At 46.3% G+C, this 14020-nt stretch overlaps 1 protein-coding gene across 2 annotated transcripts in view; it reads right to left on the bottom strand.

The window, feature by feature from the left end:
• sema3bl (sema domain, immunoglobulin domain (Ig), short basic domain, secreted, (semaphorin) 3bl) overlaps window positions 1-14020 on the bottom strand; it is a 149897-nt gene that overhangs the window by 35786 nt on the left and 100091 nt on the right. For both annotated transcript variants that reach the window (XM_080218737.1, XM_080218744.1), the window contains exon 5: window positions 1602-1692. In XM_080218737.1, coding sequence (XP_080074863.1) covers window positions 1602-1692 — 91 coding nt within the window. The remainder of the gene's footprint in view (window positions 1-1601; window positions 1693-14020) is intronic.

Below are 14020 nucleotides of genomic sequence, written 5' to 3'. Positions count from 1 at the left end.
TCAAGTTGCCAGCCTACGTTTTCAGGCAATGCTAATGAGGCACGGTGACTTCACTTGTATCTATGTTGTTAACATGTGGAACAGATCAAATTGCTGCTCAGAACCTGGTGACAAACTGCACTCCTCCAGACAATGAGACCAAAGGAAAAGGTGTCACTGACCCGTCCAACAAACTGATTCAACCATTTAATCGCTTTTTGGAGCTCCCCCCCTGAACACAACAATCTGACTTTTAGAAATTACCTTAAACTGGTTGCTGAAAAGTGCAGTTTCTCCAAATCAACTGTGAAACCAGATTGATATCTCCCTGGAGGAGAACTTTGCAAGAATGATTTATTGACCGGATTAAATACTATGGACTGCCTGTTAACACCATGAACCTGGAAGAGGCACATCAGCAGAGAACACTGCCGGAATCCGGCAGGATAATACATAACGTAGGGAATCATCCCCACACTGGGGCTTTCTCCGTCCCAATCACATTCGGAAGAGGTCTTCGAAAGAGGAAATTAGGGAGAGTTCACCTCACTGGAATCCGTTTAACGATCGACTCTCATCTTCAGAAGCTTTTCAAGTACGATTTGCCTCATGAGAACCCCTTAAAGGGACATTTCCATCATCAGGTCTCTTCACAGGGGGATTCTGCACGTGGCTCTTGTGTAAAGGGCTAACCCTGATGATTGCTGAGCATGTGCATTGGGAGCTGTCAGTGATGATGATTGTGTGGCAATTCTGAGAGCTCCGTCCTGATCTTATCTAACTTTGTAAATAGTTAGCGTGTAAATAAACGGTTCTGGACAGACCATTGTTTACTTCAACATTATTCTGGTCTTAGAATTATGGAACCTCTGCAGTGCAGAAGGAGACCACTTGGCCCATCTAGTCAATACTGACTCTCCAACAGAGCATCTTACTCAAGCCCAACTCCCCTGCCCTATCCCATAACCCCACATATTTACCCACTAATCCCCCTAATTTACACATCTTTGGACACTAAGGAACAATTTATCATGGCTAATCCCCTAATCTACACATCTTTGGACACTAAGGGACAACTTATCATGGCCAATCCTCCTAACCTGCACATCTTTGGATACCAAGGGGTGATTTATCATGGCTAATCCCCCCTAAAATAAAACATATTTGGACACCAAGGGGCAATTTATCATGTCTAATCCTCTTAATCTGCACACCTTTGGACACTAAAGGGCAATTTAGCATGGCCAATCCTCCAAACCTGCACATCTCTGGAGTGTGGGAGGAAACCAGAGACCTGGAGGAAACCCATGCAGACACAGGGAGAACGTGCAGACTCCGCACAGACAGTGACCCAAGGCTGGATTCGAACCCGGTTCCCTGGCGCTGTGAAGCAGTACTGCTAACCACTGTGCCACCCTAAGATGGCAATGAATCCTGAGACAAACCCACAATAAGAGTCAGGGACCCTCTGAAGAGGAATTCTCATCATGAGGACTAGTTGGGGGTTGGGGGGGGTGGGTTTTGGCGGTTTCCCTATCAGCATCGGTGTTGGGGGGAGGTGAAATCTCATCATCAGAACCCTGCTAACGACGTTTATTCTGCAATTTTCAAAAATGGCTTACCAATGAATGTGCTCGCGAAGGGTCGGTTGGGGTCATGTGGACATTTACCACGCCCATTTTCCACACTGTTCACCTCCATCCTGAAAGCATGCTTGGGGGAAGAAACACAAAGAGGAGTTAGTGCCACCATTTCCAGCCGAGTATGAGATGTCAACAAGCTGATGGTTCACGGCAGGTAATCCTGCAAATACAATGGCTCAGGGCACCATTGGAATGTCACCGCATTTAGTCATTGACTACATACGAACATAAGAAATAGGGGCAGGAGTAGGCCATCTAGCCCTTCGAGCCTGCCCCGCCATTCAATAAAATCATGGCTGATCTGAAGTGGATCAGTTCTACTTTCCCGCTTCCTCCTCCTCATAACCCTTAATTCCCCTGTCTATCAGAAATCTATCTACCCGTGACTTAAATATATTCAACGAGGTAGCCTCCACCACTTCAATGGGCAGATAATTCCAGAGATTCACCACCCTTTGAGTGAAGAAGTTCCTCCTCAACTCCATTCTATCTGCCCCCTTTCCCCTTATTTTGAGGCTCTAGTTCTGTTTTCCTTTCTAAGCGAAAGGAACCTCTAACCCTGCCCTTCACTGCCTGTCCCTGAAGGCATATGACCTTCAGGGTGGCATGGCGGTTAGCACTGCTGCCTCATAGCGCCAGGTTCGATTCCGGCCTTGGGGGCCACTGTCTGTGTGGAGTCTGTACGTTCTCCCCGTGTCTGTGTGGGTTTCCTCCAGGTGCTCCAGTTTCTTCCCACTCTCCAAAGATGTGCGGGTTGGGTGGATTGGCCATGCTAAATATAATTCTACGAAAACCTTGAATGTGCCAGGGTAGTACGAACACTGCCCTACCACCAGGCTGCAGATAGAATGCAGTGCAGACAAATGTGAGTTATGCAATCCAGTTGGAAGAACAGAGGCGTAGATTATTTTCTAAATGGGCAGAGAATCCAGAAATCAGAAGCGGAAGGGGACTTGGGAGTCCTAGTTCAGGATTCCCTTAAGGTTACCTTGCAGGTTGAGTTGGTAGTTAGAAAGGCAAATGCAAGGTTAATATTGATGTTGAGAATACAAAAGCAGGGATGTACTGCTGAAGCTATAGAAGGCTCTGGTCAGACCCCATTTGGAATATTGTGAGCAAATTTGGTCTCTGTATCTGAGGAAGGATGTGCTGGCCTTGGAGGGGTTCGATAGGAGGTTGATGAGAATGATACCTGGAATGCAAAGCTTGATGTATGAGGAGCGTTTGAGGACTCTGGGTCTGTACTCGATAAAGAGTTTCAAAGGATGGGGAGGGGGGGACCTTATTGAAACTTACAGAATACTGAAAGGCCTGGATAGTGTGGACAAGGGGAAGATGTTTGCATTAGTTGGAGACATAAGGATCTGAGGGCACAGCCTCAGAGTAAAGGGACCACCCTTTAGAACTGAGATGAGGAGGAATTTCTTCAGCCAGAGGGTGGTGACTCTGTGGCATTCATTGCCACAGAGGGCTGCTCTGGCCAGCTCATTGAGTGTATTTAAGACAGAGATAGATAGGCTCTTGATTGGTAAGGGGATCAAAGTTTACAGGGGAAAGATGGGAGAATGGGATTGAGAAACCATGATTGAAGCAGACCTGAAGGGCTGAATCCTGGTCCTGTGTCTTACGGAAAGGAAGAACTGAATCCCGAGTTTTAGCGAGCAAATGATTCTATCGGCAAAAGTTTTCATAGAACTGGGATAGAAGTGAAAGGTGGTGTTGGGTTAGGGCTGTATATCTAAATAAAATCTCGCAATGGGATATGAGCGTTTAAGCTCTGGAATCATGCGAGCTAAACTCACTGGAATCAGAGTTCAGAACGAAGATTGTACCCTGGGATTAGCCATGTCCTAGGGGTAAAATCTTGTTCAGTCTGAATACACCCTTCCCTTTCTCTTTGAGCTTATTGCTCCCTCCTGTAATGTGCTTGGAGTGCATTATATAAAAGTCATTGCCTTTACATTCAGTCATGGGGAAGAGATTCATGCGAAGCTGAGGCAAATATTCAGCAGTTGTGCTATTTAATATCCTAAGAGTCTTGTGATATGACAGAACCATCGTGCCTCAGATAATTGACTACGCTCCCCTCTCCCACCCCACCACCTCCCACGCAGGTGCCAGTATCAAACGTTTCCTGCCTGCAATCCCTGCAGTCAAATAATCACATTGTAAAGCTGTAAGTCATGGATAACTGCGTCAGAATCTAGTACGTTCTCTGTTGAGTGACCCCAGTGAGAAGTAGCATGTCATCTCCCAGCAGACTGTCTCCATCTGCCACATAACAAGAGTATCGGCTCTTCAAAGCTGTAAAATATTCAAAAGCTTCCGCTCTCCCGTCGGGGCCCTCCACTGAAACAGTATAAACGGGCGGCCAAAGACCCTCACGTCCCTGCTGCCATCAGACTTTTGAATGGCCCTACCTCACATCAAGTTGATCTTTCTCTACACCCGAGCTATGACTGTAACACTACATTCTGCACTCTCTCGTTTCCTTCTCTATAAATTAATTTTTTGTGCAAGAAAACGCAATGGGGGTACTAACTGCAACAACAAATGGCATTTGTGTAGCACAGGGGAATTATTAGTTTGACACTGAACTGCGTCAGGTGGTTAGCACTGCTGCCTCACAGCGCCAGGGAGCCAGGTTCGATTCCCGGCTTGGGTCACTGTCTGTGCAGAATCTGCATGTTCTCTGCGTGGTTTTCCTTTGGATCCTCAGGTTCCACCTCACAATCGGAAAGACACCCATTGACTCTGTCCACACTTCCTGCTGCCTCGGCAAAGCAGCCAGCGTAATTAAGGACCCCACACACCCCGGACATTCTCTCTTCCACCTTCTTCCATCGGGAAAAAGATATAAAAGTCTGAGGACACGTACCAAGCGACTCAAGAACAGCTTCTTCCCTGCTGCCATCAGACTTTTGAATGGACCTACCTTGCATTAAGTTGATCTTTCTCTACACCCCAGCTATGACTGTAACACTACATTTTGCACGCTCTCGTTTCCTTCTCTAGAAATGACTTTTTTTGTCTGTATAATGTGCAAGAAACAATACTTTTCACTGGATGTTAATGCATATGACTATAATAAATCAAATAAAAATCAAATCAAATCAAAAAGACATCCTAGTTGGTCATGCTAAGTTCTCCCTCAGTGTAGCCGAACAGGCGCTGGAGTGCAGCGACTAGAGGATTTTCATTGCAGTGTTAATGTAAGCCTACTCATGACACTAATGAATAAACTTTAAACTTTAACATAGAATGACTGGTGGTGACTTAACCTGAGGATCACCACACCTCAGGCGAGGGACAAGGTTGGGAAGACGGGGTTATTGAAGAATAACCTCAGCTGGTACGGGAATTGGAAAGCGCAGTTGGCATTGCTGTACATCACAAACCAGCTGTGCAGCCAACTGAGCAAGAAGAAGTGAAGGTGAGGTGGATTGGCTATGGTGAATGCGAGGGGTTATGGGGTTAGGATGAGGGTAGTTGGCCGAGCTGGAGTGCTCTTTCAGAGAGTCAGTGCAGACTCAACAGGTCTCCTTCTGCACTGTAGGGATTTTATGCATTCTAAGAATGCAGGTGGTCAAGAGGCAGGCTTTAAGATGCATCTTAAAATGAGGGTTGGGAGGAAGAGGGGAAAAGAGAGATTTAAGGATGGAATTCCAGAACTTGGGACCTGTGCAGCGACAATCCACAGGTTCACCATTCCGGGATATGTAGACAAGCTGAGTACCACATTGAATTCCCACGTTGCTTTATCGTAGGATTTTTAAAAATATATGACAATTACTGGCTGTAAATGGACAACAAAGATGACAGAAGTAGTGTAATAAGGCATTCTGCTCACATGCATTGTGCAAGCACTGTGTGTCACGGAATACAGCATATACTGGGCAAAGCCAATTTTTCTATCTCTATTGCTGCAGAGCAGAATGTTTCTTTAAAGTTTATTATTGTCACAAGTAGGCTTACATTAACACTGCAATGAAGTTACTACGAAAATCCCCTAGTCATAAGAACATAAGAAATAGGAGCAGGAGTAGGCCATCTAGCCCCTCGAGCCTGCCCCGCCATTCAATAAGATCATGGCTGATCTGAAGTGGATCAGTTCCACTTTCCCGCTTTCTCCCCATAACCCTTAATTCCCTTGTCTATCAAAAACCTATGACTTAAATATATTCAATGAGGTAGCCTCCACCACTTCGAAGGGCAGAGAATTCCAGAGATTCACCACCCTTTGAGTGAAGAAGTTCCTCCTCAACTCTGATCTAAGTCGCCACATTCCAGCATTAATCGGGTACACTGAGGGAGAATTTAGCACAGCCAATGTGCCTAACCAGCATGTCTTTCGGACTGTGGGAGGAAACCGGAGCATCTGCAGGAAACCCAAGCAGACACGGGGAGAACGTGCAGGCACCGCACAGACAGTAACCCAAGCTGGGAATCGAACCACATCCCTGGGGCTGTGGGGCAGCGATGCTAACCATTGTGCAACTCTATGCTATAGGATTGGCGTGCATTCTTGTTGCTGGTTCTTGTTGGCACGCAAGATGCACGAGGCAAGAGAGTAAGCAATAACTGGCGCCTGTAAATGTTCAATATCAATTCTTCTGAATGTACAGTGCAGTTGGGTAAAAGCCAAAGATTCAATCAACATCTGGGCCGGTGCTGTACGTCTCCAGGCGCACAGCTGTGCTCCCAGTCAGGCTGACGGATTTCATCGTGGACGTCCCTCGCCACCGGAGACAGAAACTGTAACCCCGTTCAGGTATAAACCACCGGCTGCTCTGCAACTCGCCCCTTTCTACCTCTCACCTTCATTCGGTTCAGAAAGTTGGAAGGAGCAGTATGAGGATAACAGATGCCCTGCTACTGATTAATACAGCCTGCTGAAGATTCGAGTGATCCCAATGTTTCAAAACCTGACTCAGCCAAACCAAACAAAAACAATTCTTTATAGATTGCTGGATGAATTATTACCACAGTGTGACTATTAGTTTTCAGCCTGCGAGCTTCGGAACCGCTGATTGTGAAGAACTGTAATATCCCCCCTTTGCATATGGTGTTTAAATCCCAGAAGATGCTCCGAGTTTTAGGGCCGGCTTTTGGTAAAGTTTTTGTAGAGACGTCAGTCATCCAGACGGAGGATTGCCGTCGCTTGCTGCATTACACTGACATTTCATTTTACTCGATTTGATTTATTATTGTCACATGTATTAACATCCAGTGAAAAGTGTTGTTTCTTGCGCACTATACAGGCAAAGCATACCGTTCATAGAGAAGGAAAGAAGACAGCGCAGAATGTAGAGTTGCAGTCATAGCTAGGGTGTAGAGAAAGATTAACTTAATTCGTGGTAAGTCCATTCAAAAGTCTGGCAGCAGCAGGGAGGAAGCTGTTCTTGAGTCAGTTGGTACATGACTCAGACTTTTGTATCTTTTTCCCGAAGGAAGAAGGTAGAAGAGGGAATGTCTGGGATGCGTGGAGTCCTTAATTATTCTGGCTGCTTTTCCGAGGCGGTGGGAAGTGTAGACAGAGTCAATGGATGAGAGGCTGGTTTGCGTGATGGATTGGGCTACACTCACGACCTTTTGTAGTTCCTTGTGGTCTTGGGCAGAGTAGGAGCCCGTACCAAGCTGTGATACAACCAGAAAGAATGCTTTCTGTGGTGCATCTGTGCATGGTAAATATATGGAAAGGCTGCCTCTATCTAAGAACTTTCCAAAAAATAGGACCAGTGAGAAATGCCTGGGAATGGGTGAAATGGAACTGAGGCTTCCTAGTCAAGACATACCAACTGGACAAAGCCAACACTTGTTCCAAGTACCTTCAGAATGTGGAGCTCTTCAGCTGCATACAGATATTCCCTAACTGAGAGATTGATCAATGTGGATTTGACAAACATTCACGTCCTCATGGACTAAACTCAAACTTACACCAATGACACTACTAAATCAAGATGATAAAATCCCAATATATACACACATACAATCAAAGTTCACGTACAATAGCCTGGTTCCTTGAGTTGGAATAAGTTTACTGAACAACTCCTCTTTATTGTCCAATTACAGCCTTTCTTAATTTATTCATAGGACATGGGCATCGCTGGCTGGCCAGCATTTATTGCCCATCCCTAGTTGCCTGAGAGCAGTTGAGAGTCAACCACATTGCTGTGGCTCTGGAGTCACACGCAGGTCAGACCAGGTAAGGACGGCAGATTTCCTTCCCTATTCTCTCTTCCAATTTCTTCCTACTGGGAAAAAGGTACAAAAGTCTGAGGTCACATGCCAACCAACTCAATAGCAATTTCTTCCCTGCTGCTGTCAGACTTTTGAATGGACCTACCTTGCATTAAGTTGATCTTTCTCTACACCCTCGCTATGACTGTAACACTACATTCTGCACTCTCTCGTTTCTTTCTCTATGAACGGTATGCTTTGTCTATATGGTGTGCAAAAAACAATACTTTTCACTGGATGTTAATACAGGTGACAATAATAAATCTAACTAAATGACATTAATGAACCAGATCAGTTTTTCTGACAATCAACAATGGTCTCACGGTCATCAGTAGCTTCTTAATTCCAGATATTTTTTTTAATTGAATTCAGATTCCACCATCTGCTGTGGCCAGATTCGAACCCAGGTCTGTGGAACATTAGCTGAGTTTCTGGATTAGTAGTCTACTGATAATACCATTAGGCCATCACATCCCCTTATTCCACTTGTGAGTAATAGAATGATGACTTGTTGCATCAACTCCAGAGTCTAGCGATAATACCACAAGGCTCTCGCTTCCCCTGACACAGCCGTTAATTGTCATATTTTTCAAGGATTCCATAGCAAGCAAGATGGGAATTCCTCGGAGGCATTCAACTGCGTCCATCCTGTCCTTTAATAGACAAAGTGCTAACCCTGGGGCATAACAGATGTTGCTCTCAAGGAATTCCAGGCTCCTAAACCTCCGCTTATTGATTAGAAGGGAGGATCGTGACCTCGCACGGCCTATTGATTGATTGATGGATGGAGGGCAGTCAGTCTCTGTTCATGCATCACGCCTTAATGAATCAAGACTGAGGGCAGCCATTGATTACTTCCTGTGTTAAGTCACCTAATTGAGTTATGAATCATATTAAGGACCACATATAAATAAAGGAAGAAGACATTTCCAGGATCAAGCAGAGTTGTATTCCGCTTTTAAAGTTCTCTTTCTTCATTTGCATTGACTCTCCAGCCAAGCAACGGCAGATACGGGGTAGTATGTCATGGTGGCACAGTGGTTAACACTGCAGCCTCACAGCGCCACGGATCCGGGTTCAATTCTGGCCTTGGATGACTGTCTGTGTTCTTCCTATGTCTGCATGCTTCAGCTGGGCTGTTTTCCTAGCTACGAGGAGAGGTTAGATAAACACGGTTTGTTCTCATTGGAACGACGGAAGTTGAGGGGTGACCTGATAGAGGTTTACAAGATAATGAATGGCATGGATAGTCAGTTGCTCTTTCCTAGGGTAGAGAAGTCAGGAACTAGGGAACGTAGGTTTAAGGTGCGTGGGGAAAAGCTTAAAGATGTGCGAGGTAAGTTTTTTTACATAGAGGGTGGTGAATGTCTGGAATGCGTTGCCCAGGGAGATGGTAGGAGCAGGTACAATAGCGGCATTTAAGGGGTATCTAGATGAATATATGAATAGGATGGGAATGGAAGGATACGGACTCCGTAAGTGCATATGGTTTTAGTTTAGGCAGGCATTATGATCGGTGCAAGTTTGGAGGGCCGAAGGGCCTGTTCCTGGGCTGTATGTCCTTGTTCTTTGTACACTGTCGAGATTCTATGATTCAGGATTTTGTACACCTCCATTCAATCATCCTCTTCCAATATTCTCAGCTCCGCAGAGAGAAACTGCACCCCCTCCGCACCGCTGAAATTCAGGGAGATCAGAAAGGGGTGAAGGAGGATGAGAAAGCAAAGACAGTGGCCGCCTGATCATCCGCTGGCTACGTGGGTGGATGGAGCGAGGAGTTTGCCAAAGTTGTCAGACGTGACAAATGTCTGGCAGTGCACGAGGGTTAAGTAAGCAACTCTGTTAGCTTCTGTCAGTCGCTCCCCACCCTTTCCATCGAGGAGCCTCATGGGTGAATGAAGCAATGCAGAATCAGTTGCCACACCTCAGATCAAGATTGATGGTGGAATTTAACAATACGTCTGATTTGCACTCTAGGAATTGCAAGTTGACTATTACACGGGCGCCAAGAAGTCAAAAAGACACTGCCGGCGTCTGTTAAAGAATAGTTAACTTGTGCGCAGATGAACAGTGGAACACAGCCAATTTTGAGATGATTAAATCCGCATGAAGACAAGCCAGCAACATTATTCTTTGGATGTGCAGGTCAGAGTAGGATTAAATGAAACTTCAATAATTAACCAAATCAATAACTTCAGTGCTTCCTTTACTGGGACACTCATTTAGATTGCAAAGTGTAGATATTAGTCTCCGAGAAGTAGGTCCCTCCATCAATATCTCATTGTTGATCTTGGGCACATGTCTCCTGGAGTCTGTCCCCTGTCACTGACTGCCAACTTCACTGTTCTTGATAAAACAAAGGAAGTAACTATCGGTAAAACAAGCGCCCACAAACACGGTTTGGAAATTTCTTGTAAATTCATTGAATCCCTACAGCACAGAAGGAGGCCATTTGGCCCATTGAGTCTGCACTGACCGTAATCCCTCCCAGGCCCTATTCCTGTAATCCTGCACATTTAACCTGCTAATCCCCCTGATACCAGGGTCAATATAGCATGGCTAATCAACCTAACCTCTTTGGAGGTGTGGGAGGAAACCAGAGCTCCTGGAGGGACACGCAGACACGGGAAGCATGTGCAAACTCCATACACACAGTGACCTGAATTGAACCTGGGACTCTGGCGCCAAGAGGCAACTGTATTAACCACTGTGCCATCCGCGAACATCCCTCAGAAATGGGCCAGCAAATGTTAGTAATGGGAAGCCGCTCCCTGTGCATAAACCTATCCACCGTGTTTGACACCCCTACACAATTGCGTTTGGTGTACAGGATTGTAACAGTCGTTCACGCTGGCAGGGTTTTCCCATCTCGTCGCAGTGAACAGAGATCGTCTGCCAAATTCTCTGACCTCGCTGCAGCGGGGGGGCACGAACGGCTGGTTAGATCGCACCCCAGGGTTTACACACCTCCAGAAAGAATACACTGCTCTCAAAGCAACGGGAAGCTTTTGTTTTGTTCATTCTGGGGATGAGAGTGCGCCTGGTGAGATCAGCATTTATTGCCCAGCAGTAACTACCCTTGAACGGTGGCGATGAACGGCTGAAGGGTTTTGCTTGGCCATCACAGAGGGCAGTTAACGGTCAACCACATCGCTATGGCTCTGGAGCAGTATTGACCAGACTGAGTGAGGACAGCAAATTTCCTTCCCTATTTGCGAAGTAGATGGGTTTTTAAGACAATCTGGTAGCTCTATGATCATGCGACAAGCGTTTGATTGCAAACTTGACAATTCATCAGATTTGAATTCCTCCAGCTGTTTGGTTTGGTACTTGACATTTGGCATGAAACCCCTAAATCACTTTTCCCCATTAAAAAATGGTTCATCGCAACTGCAAAAAAGAAACTAAGATCTAAACATGTGCCTGGACACAGGGGAGAACTCCACGGTGCTGTGGGACCTTGGTTGCTCACTCGAGAGGGCAGACAAGGACTCAGAATAACATCAAAGAATCTCGACAGTGCAGAAGGAAGCCATTCGGCCCATTGAGTCTGTACCGACCACAATCCCATTCAAGCCCTATCCCCATAACACCTCATATTTACCATGTTAATCCCCCTGACACTAGGGTCAATTTGTGTGTGTCTTTATATGCCTTCCTCTGATCAGAACCTTCCATACACCTGACGAAGGAACTCCGTTTCCGAAAGCTTGTGGGATTACTATCAAATAAACTGGTTGGACTTAAAGCTGGTGTTGTGAGACTTCTTACTAGGATCAATTTAGCATGGCCAAATCAACCTAATTTGTACATCTTTAGACTGTAGGAGGAAACCGGAGCACCCGGAGGAAACCCGCAGAGATACGGGGAGAACGTGCAAACTCTGCACAGGCAGTGACCCGAGTCAGGAATTGAACCCGGGTCCCTGACGCTGTGAGGCAGCAGTGCGAACCACTGGGCCACCCAACATCTCACCCAGCGTCTCCAATTGTAGCACTCCATCAGTACGGCATAGCCTAGAATTGATGCACGAGTGGGACTTGACTCCACAAGTTTCCGACTCTGAGGCCAGTGTCCACTCCCTCCAGCCTTACTGCTCTACAACCTCGGCCTACGTAGCTGGAAGTCAACCGAACAGGCCGGCGACTCGGTTTCCATCATTGGAGAGTGGTATGTGTGTGTGAGCATTGAGTTCCAAGCTCAACATTTCTGGACTGCACGTGCTGCCTGTACAGTAGCGGGGCATGCGGGGGCGGTAGGGAACAGGGAAGGTGAGGGGGTTGGGGGAGCTGCAGTGATTTGTTCGTTTTTAGTCCCGCGTGCAATATAAATCTCCAGGAGTTGACGCTAAGTGAGGCACACGCCATGAAATGTAAGTAAATTATCCCCCACACAGCCTGTCTCCAAGCGCACAGGAACTGTCAGGAGCTGCGCTGGATGAATAAGAATGAATTACTGCCCCAGCAGGAGGAAAATAAGGTGTAAAATGTTTCACTTCACAGTTCCTAATTCTGCTTCGGGGTTTTGTGGATCTAGTTCATTCTTTATTATTCATTCATGGCACATGGGCTTTGGCTGGTTGGGCCAGCCTGTCCCTTCATGCCCTTGGCGGGCAGTTGAGAGTCAACCACATTGCTGTGGCTCTGGAGTCTCTGTGGCCCTTTCAGGGAGTTGGTGCCAACTCGATGGGCCGATTGGCCTTCTTCTGCACTAGGGATTATACGTCTAACTGGGTGGCTTGCTTGGCCATTTCAGAGGGCAGTTGAGAGTCAACCTGGAGTCACATGTAGGCCAGACCGGGTAAGGGTGGCAGAGTTCCTTCCCTAAAGGACATTAGTCAACCAGATGGGTTTTTCCGACAATCGACAATGGTTCCATGGTCATCAGTAGATTTTTGATTTCAGATATGTTTTATTGAATCCAAAGTCCACCATCTGCTTTAGCGGGATTCGAACCTGTGTCCCCAGAACATTGTCTGAGTTTCTGGATGAATGGACTAGCCACAACACCACTAGGCTATCACCTCTTCCATTTGGAATAAATGGTTAGGCCGGAGACACAGCTCCACCAATGTGCCTCCAACTGCCAATAACCTTCAAGCTTTCCAGTGGCAGGAACGGAACTTTTCAAATTAGGGACAGGAGTAGGCCATTCAGCCCATCAAGCCTGCTCTACCATTCAATTCTAGAACAGTCTGAGACAAGGGGTCATAGCTGTAGAGTAAGAAGGGAGAGATTCAAGACAGAGATAACTAGAAGTTACTTCTCACTGAAGGTTGTGAAACTATGGAACTCACTGCCCCAGAGTGCAGTGGATTCAGAATCGATCCATGGACTCAAGAAAGAGATGGATAAATATTTGATCAACAGCAGGATAAAGAGATTTGGGGAAAAGGCAGGGAAGTGGAGTTAGGATGAGAAGGTGATCATTCTTCAGCCAGAGGGTGGTGAATCTGTGGAACTCATTGCCACAGAGGGCTGTGGAGGCCAGGTCACTGGGTGTCTTTAAGACAGAGATAGATAGGTTCTTGATCAATAAGAGGATCAAGGGTTATAGGGAGAAGGCAGGAGAATGGGGATGAGAATCATATCAGCCATGATAGAATGGCAGAGCAGACTTGATGGGCCGAATGGCCTAACTTTCCTCCTATATCTGATATGGTTTTATGGAATGGAGAAGTGGGCTCGAAAGGCTGAATCGCCCACGCTCGCTTCTAATTCCGATGTTCCTAGATCATGGCTGATTATCTACCTCAGCACCACTTTCTCACGCTATTCCCCAAATCCCAATCTGCAACCCTTCAACAGTGTTGAGAGATAGGAATTGCCGGATTCCCCTCTCACTGCTGCACACTGCAGCTTCCGGTCAAGCAACATCCATCTGATCCCAACCCTTCCAGAATACCAACTTCACCATCTATCCAGGGCAGCCCTGTGGTCAGGGAGTTCTGTCCTCCACTGGCCATCGTGATTTGATGAGTGTGTGCCGCCTGTTTCAATATCTCCTTCAGAATAAACATGCCTGCTCTTCGCTCAACTTCCTCAATTCTTAATCTGGGTTCACTTTCCGCAAGTCATTAAATATCTTTGAAACCTCGGTGCAATGTATTTTATCATGGTAATCTCTTCCTGTGAATTTGTGCTGCCTCTAATCCTCTC

The sequence above is a fragment of the Carcharhinus amblyrhynchos genome, chromosome 3 (genome assembly GCF_965287045.1).
Source record: "Carcharhinus amblyrhynchos chromosome 3, sCarAmb.v2.hapA, whole genome shotgun sequence".
NCBI classification, from domain to species: Eukaryota; Metazoa; Chordata; class Chondrichthyes; order Carcharhiniformes; family Carcharhinidae; genus Carcharhinus; species Carcharhinus amblyrhynchos.
Note: the sequence above shows the minus strand (reverse complement) of the source record. Positions and strands in the feature narration are given on the sequence as shown.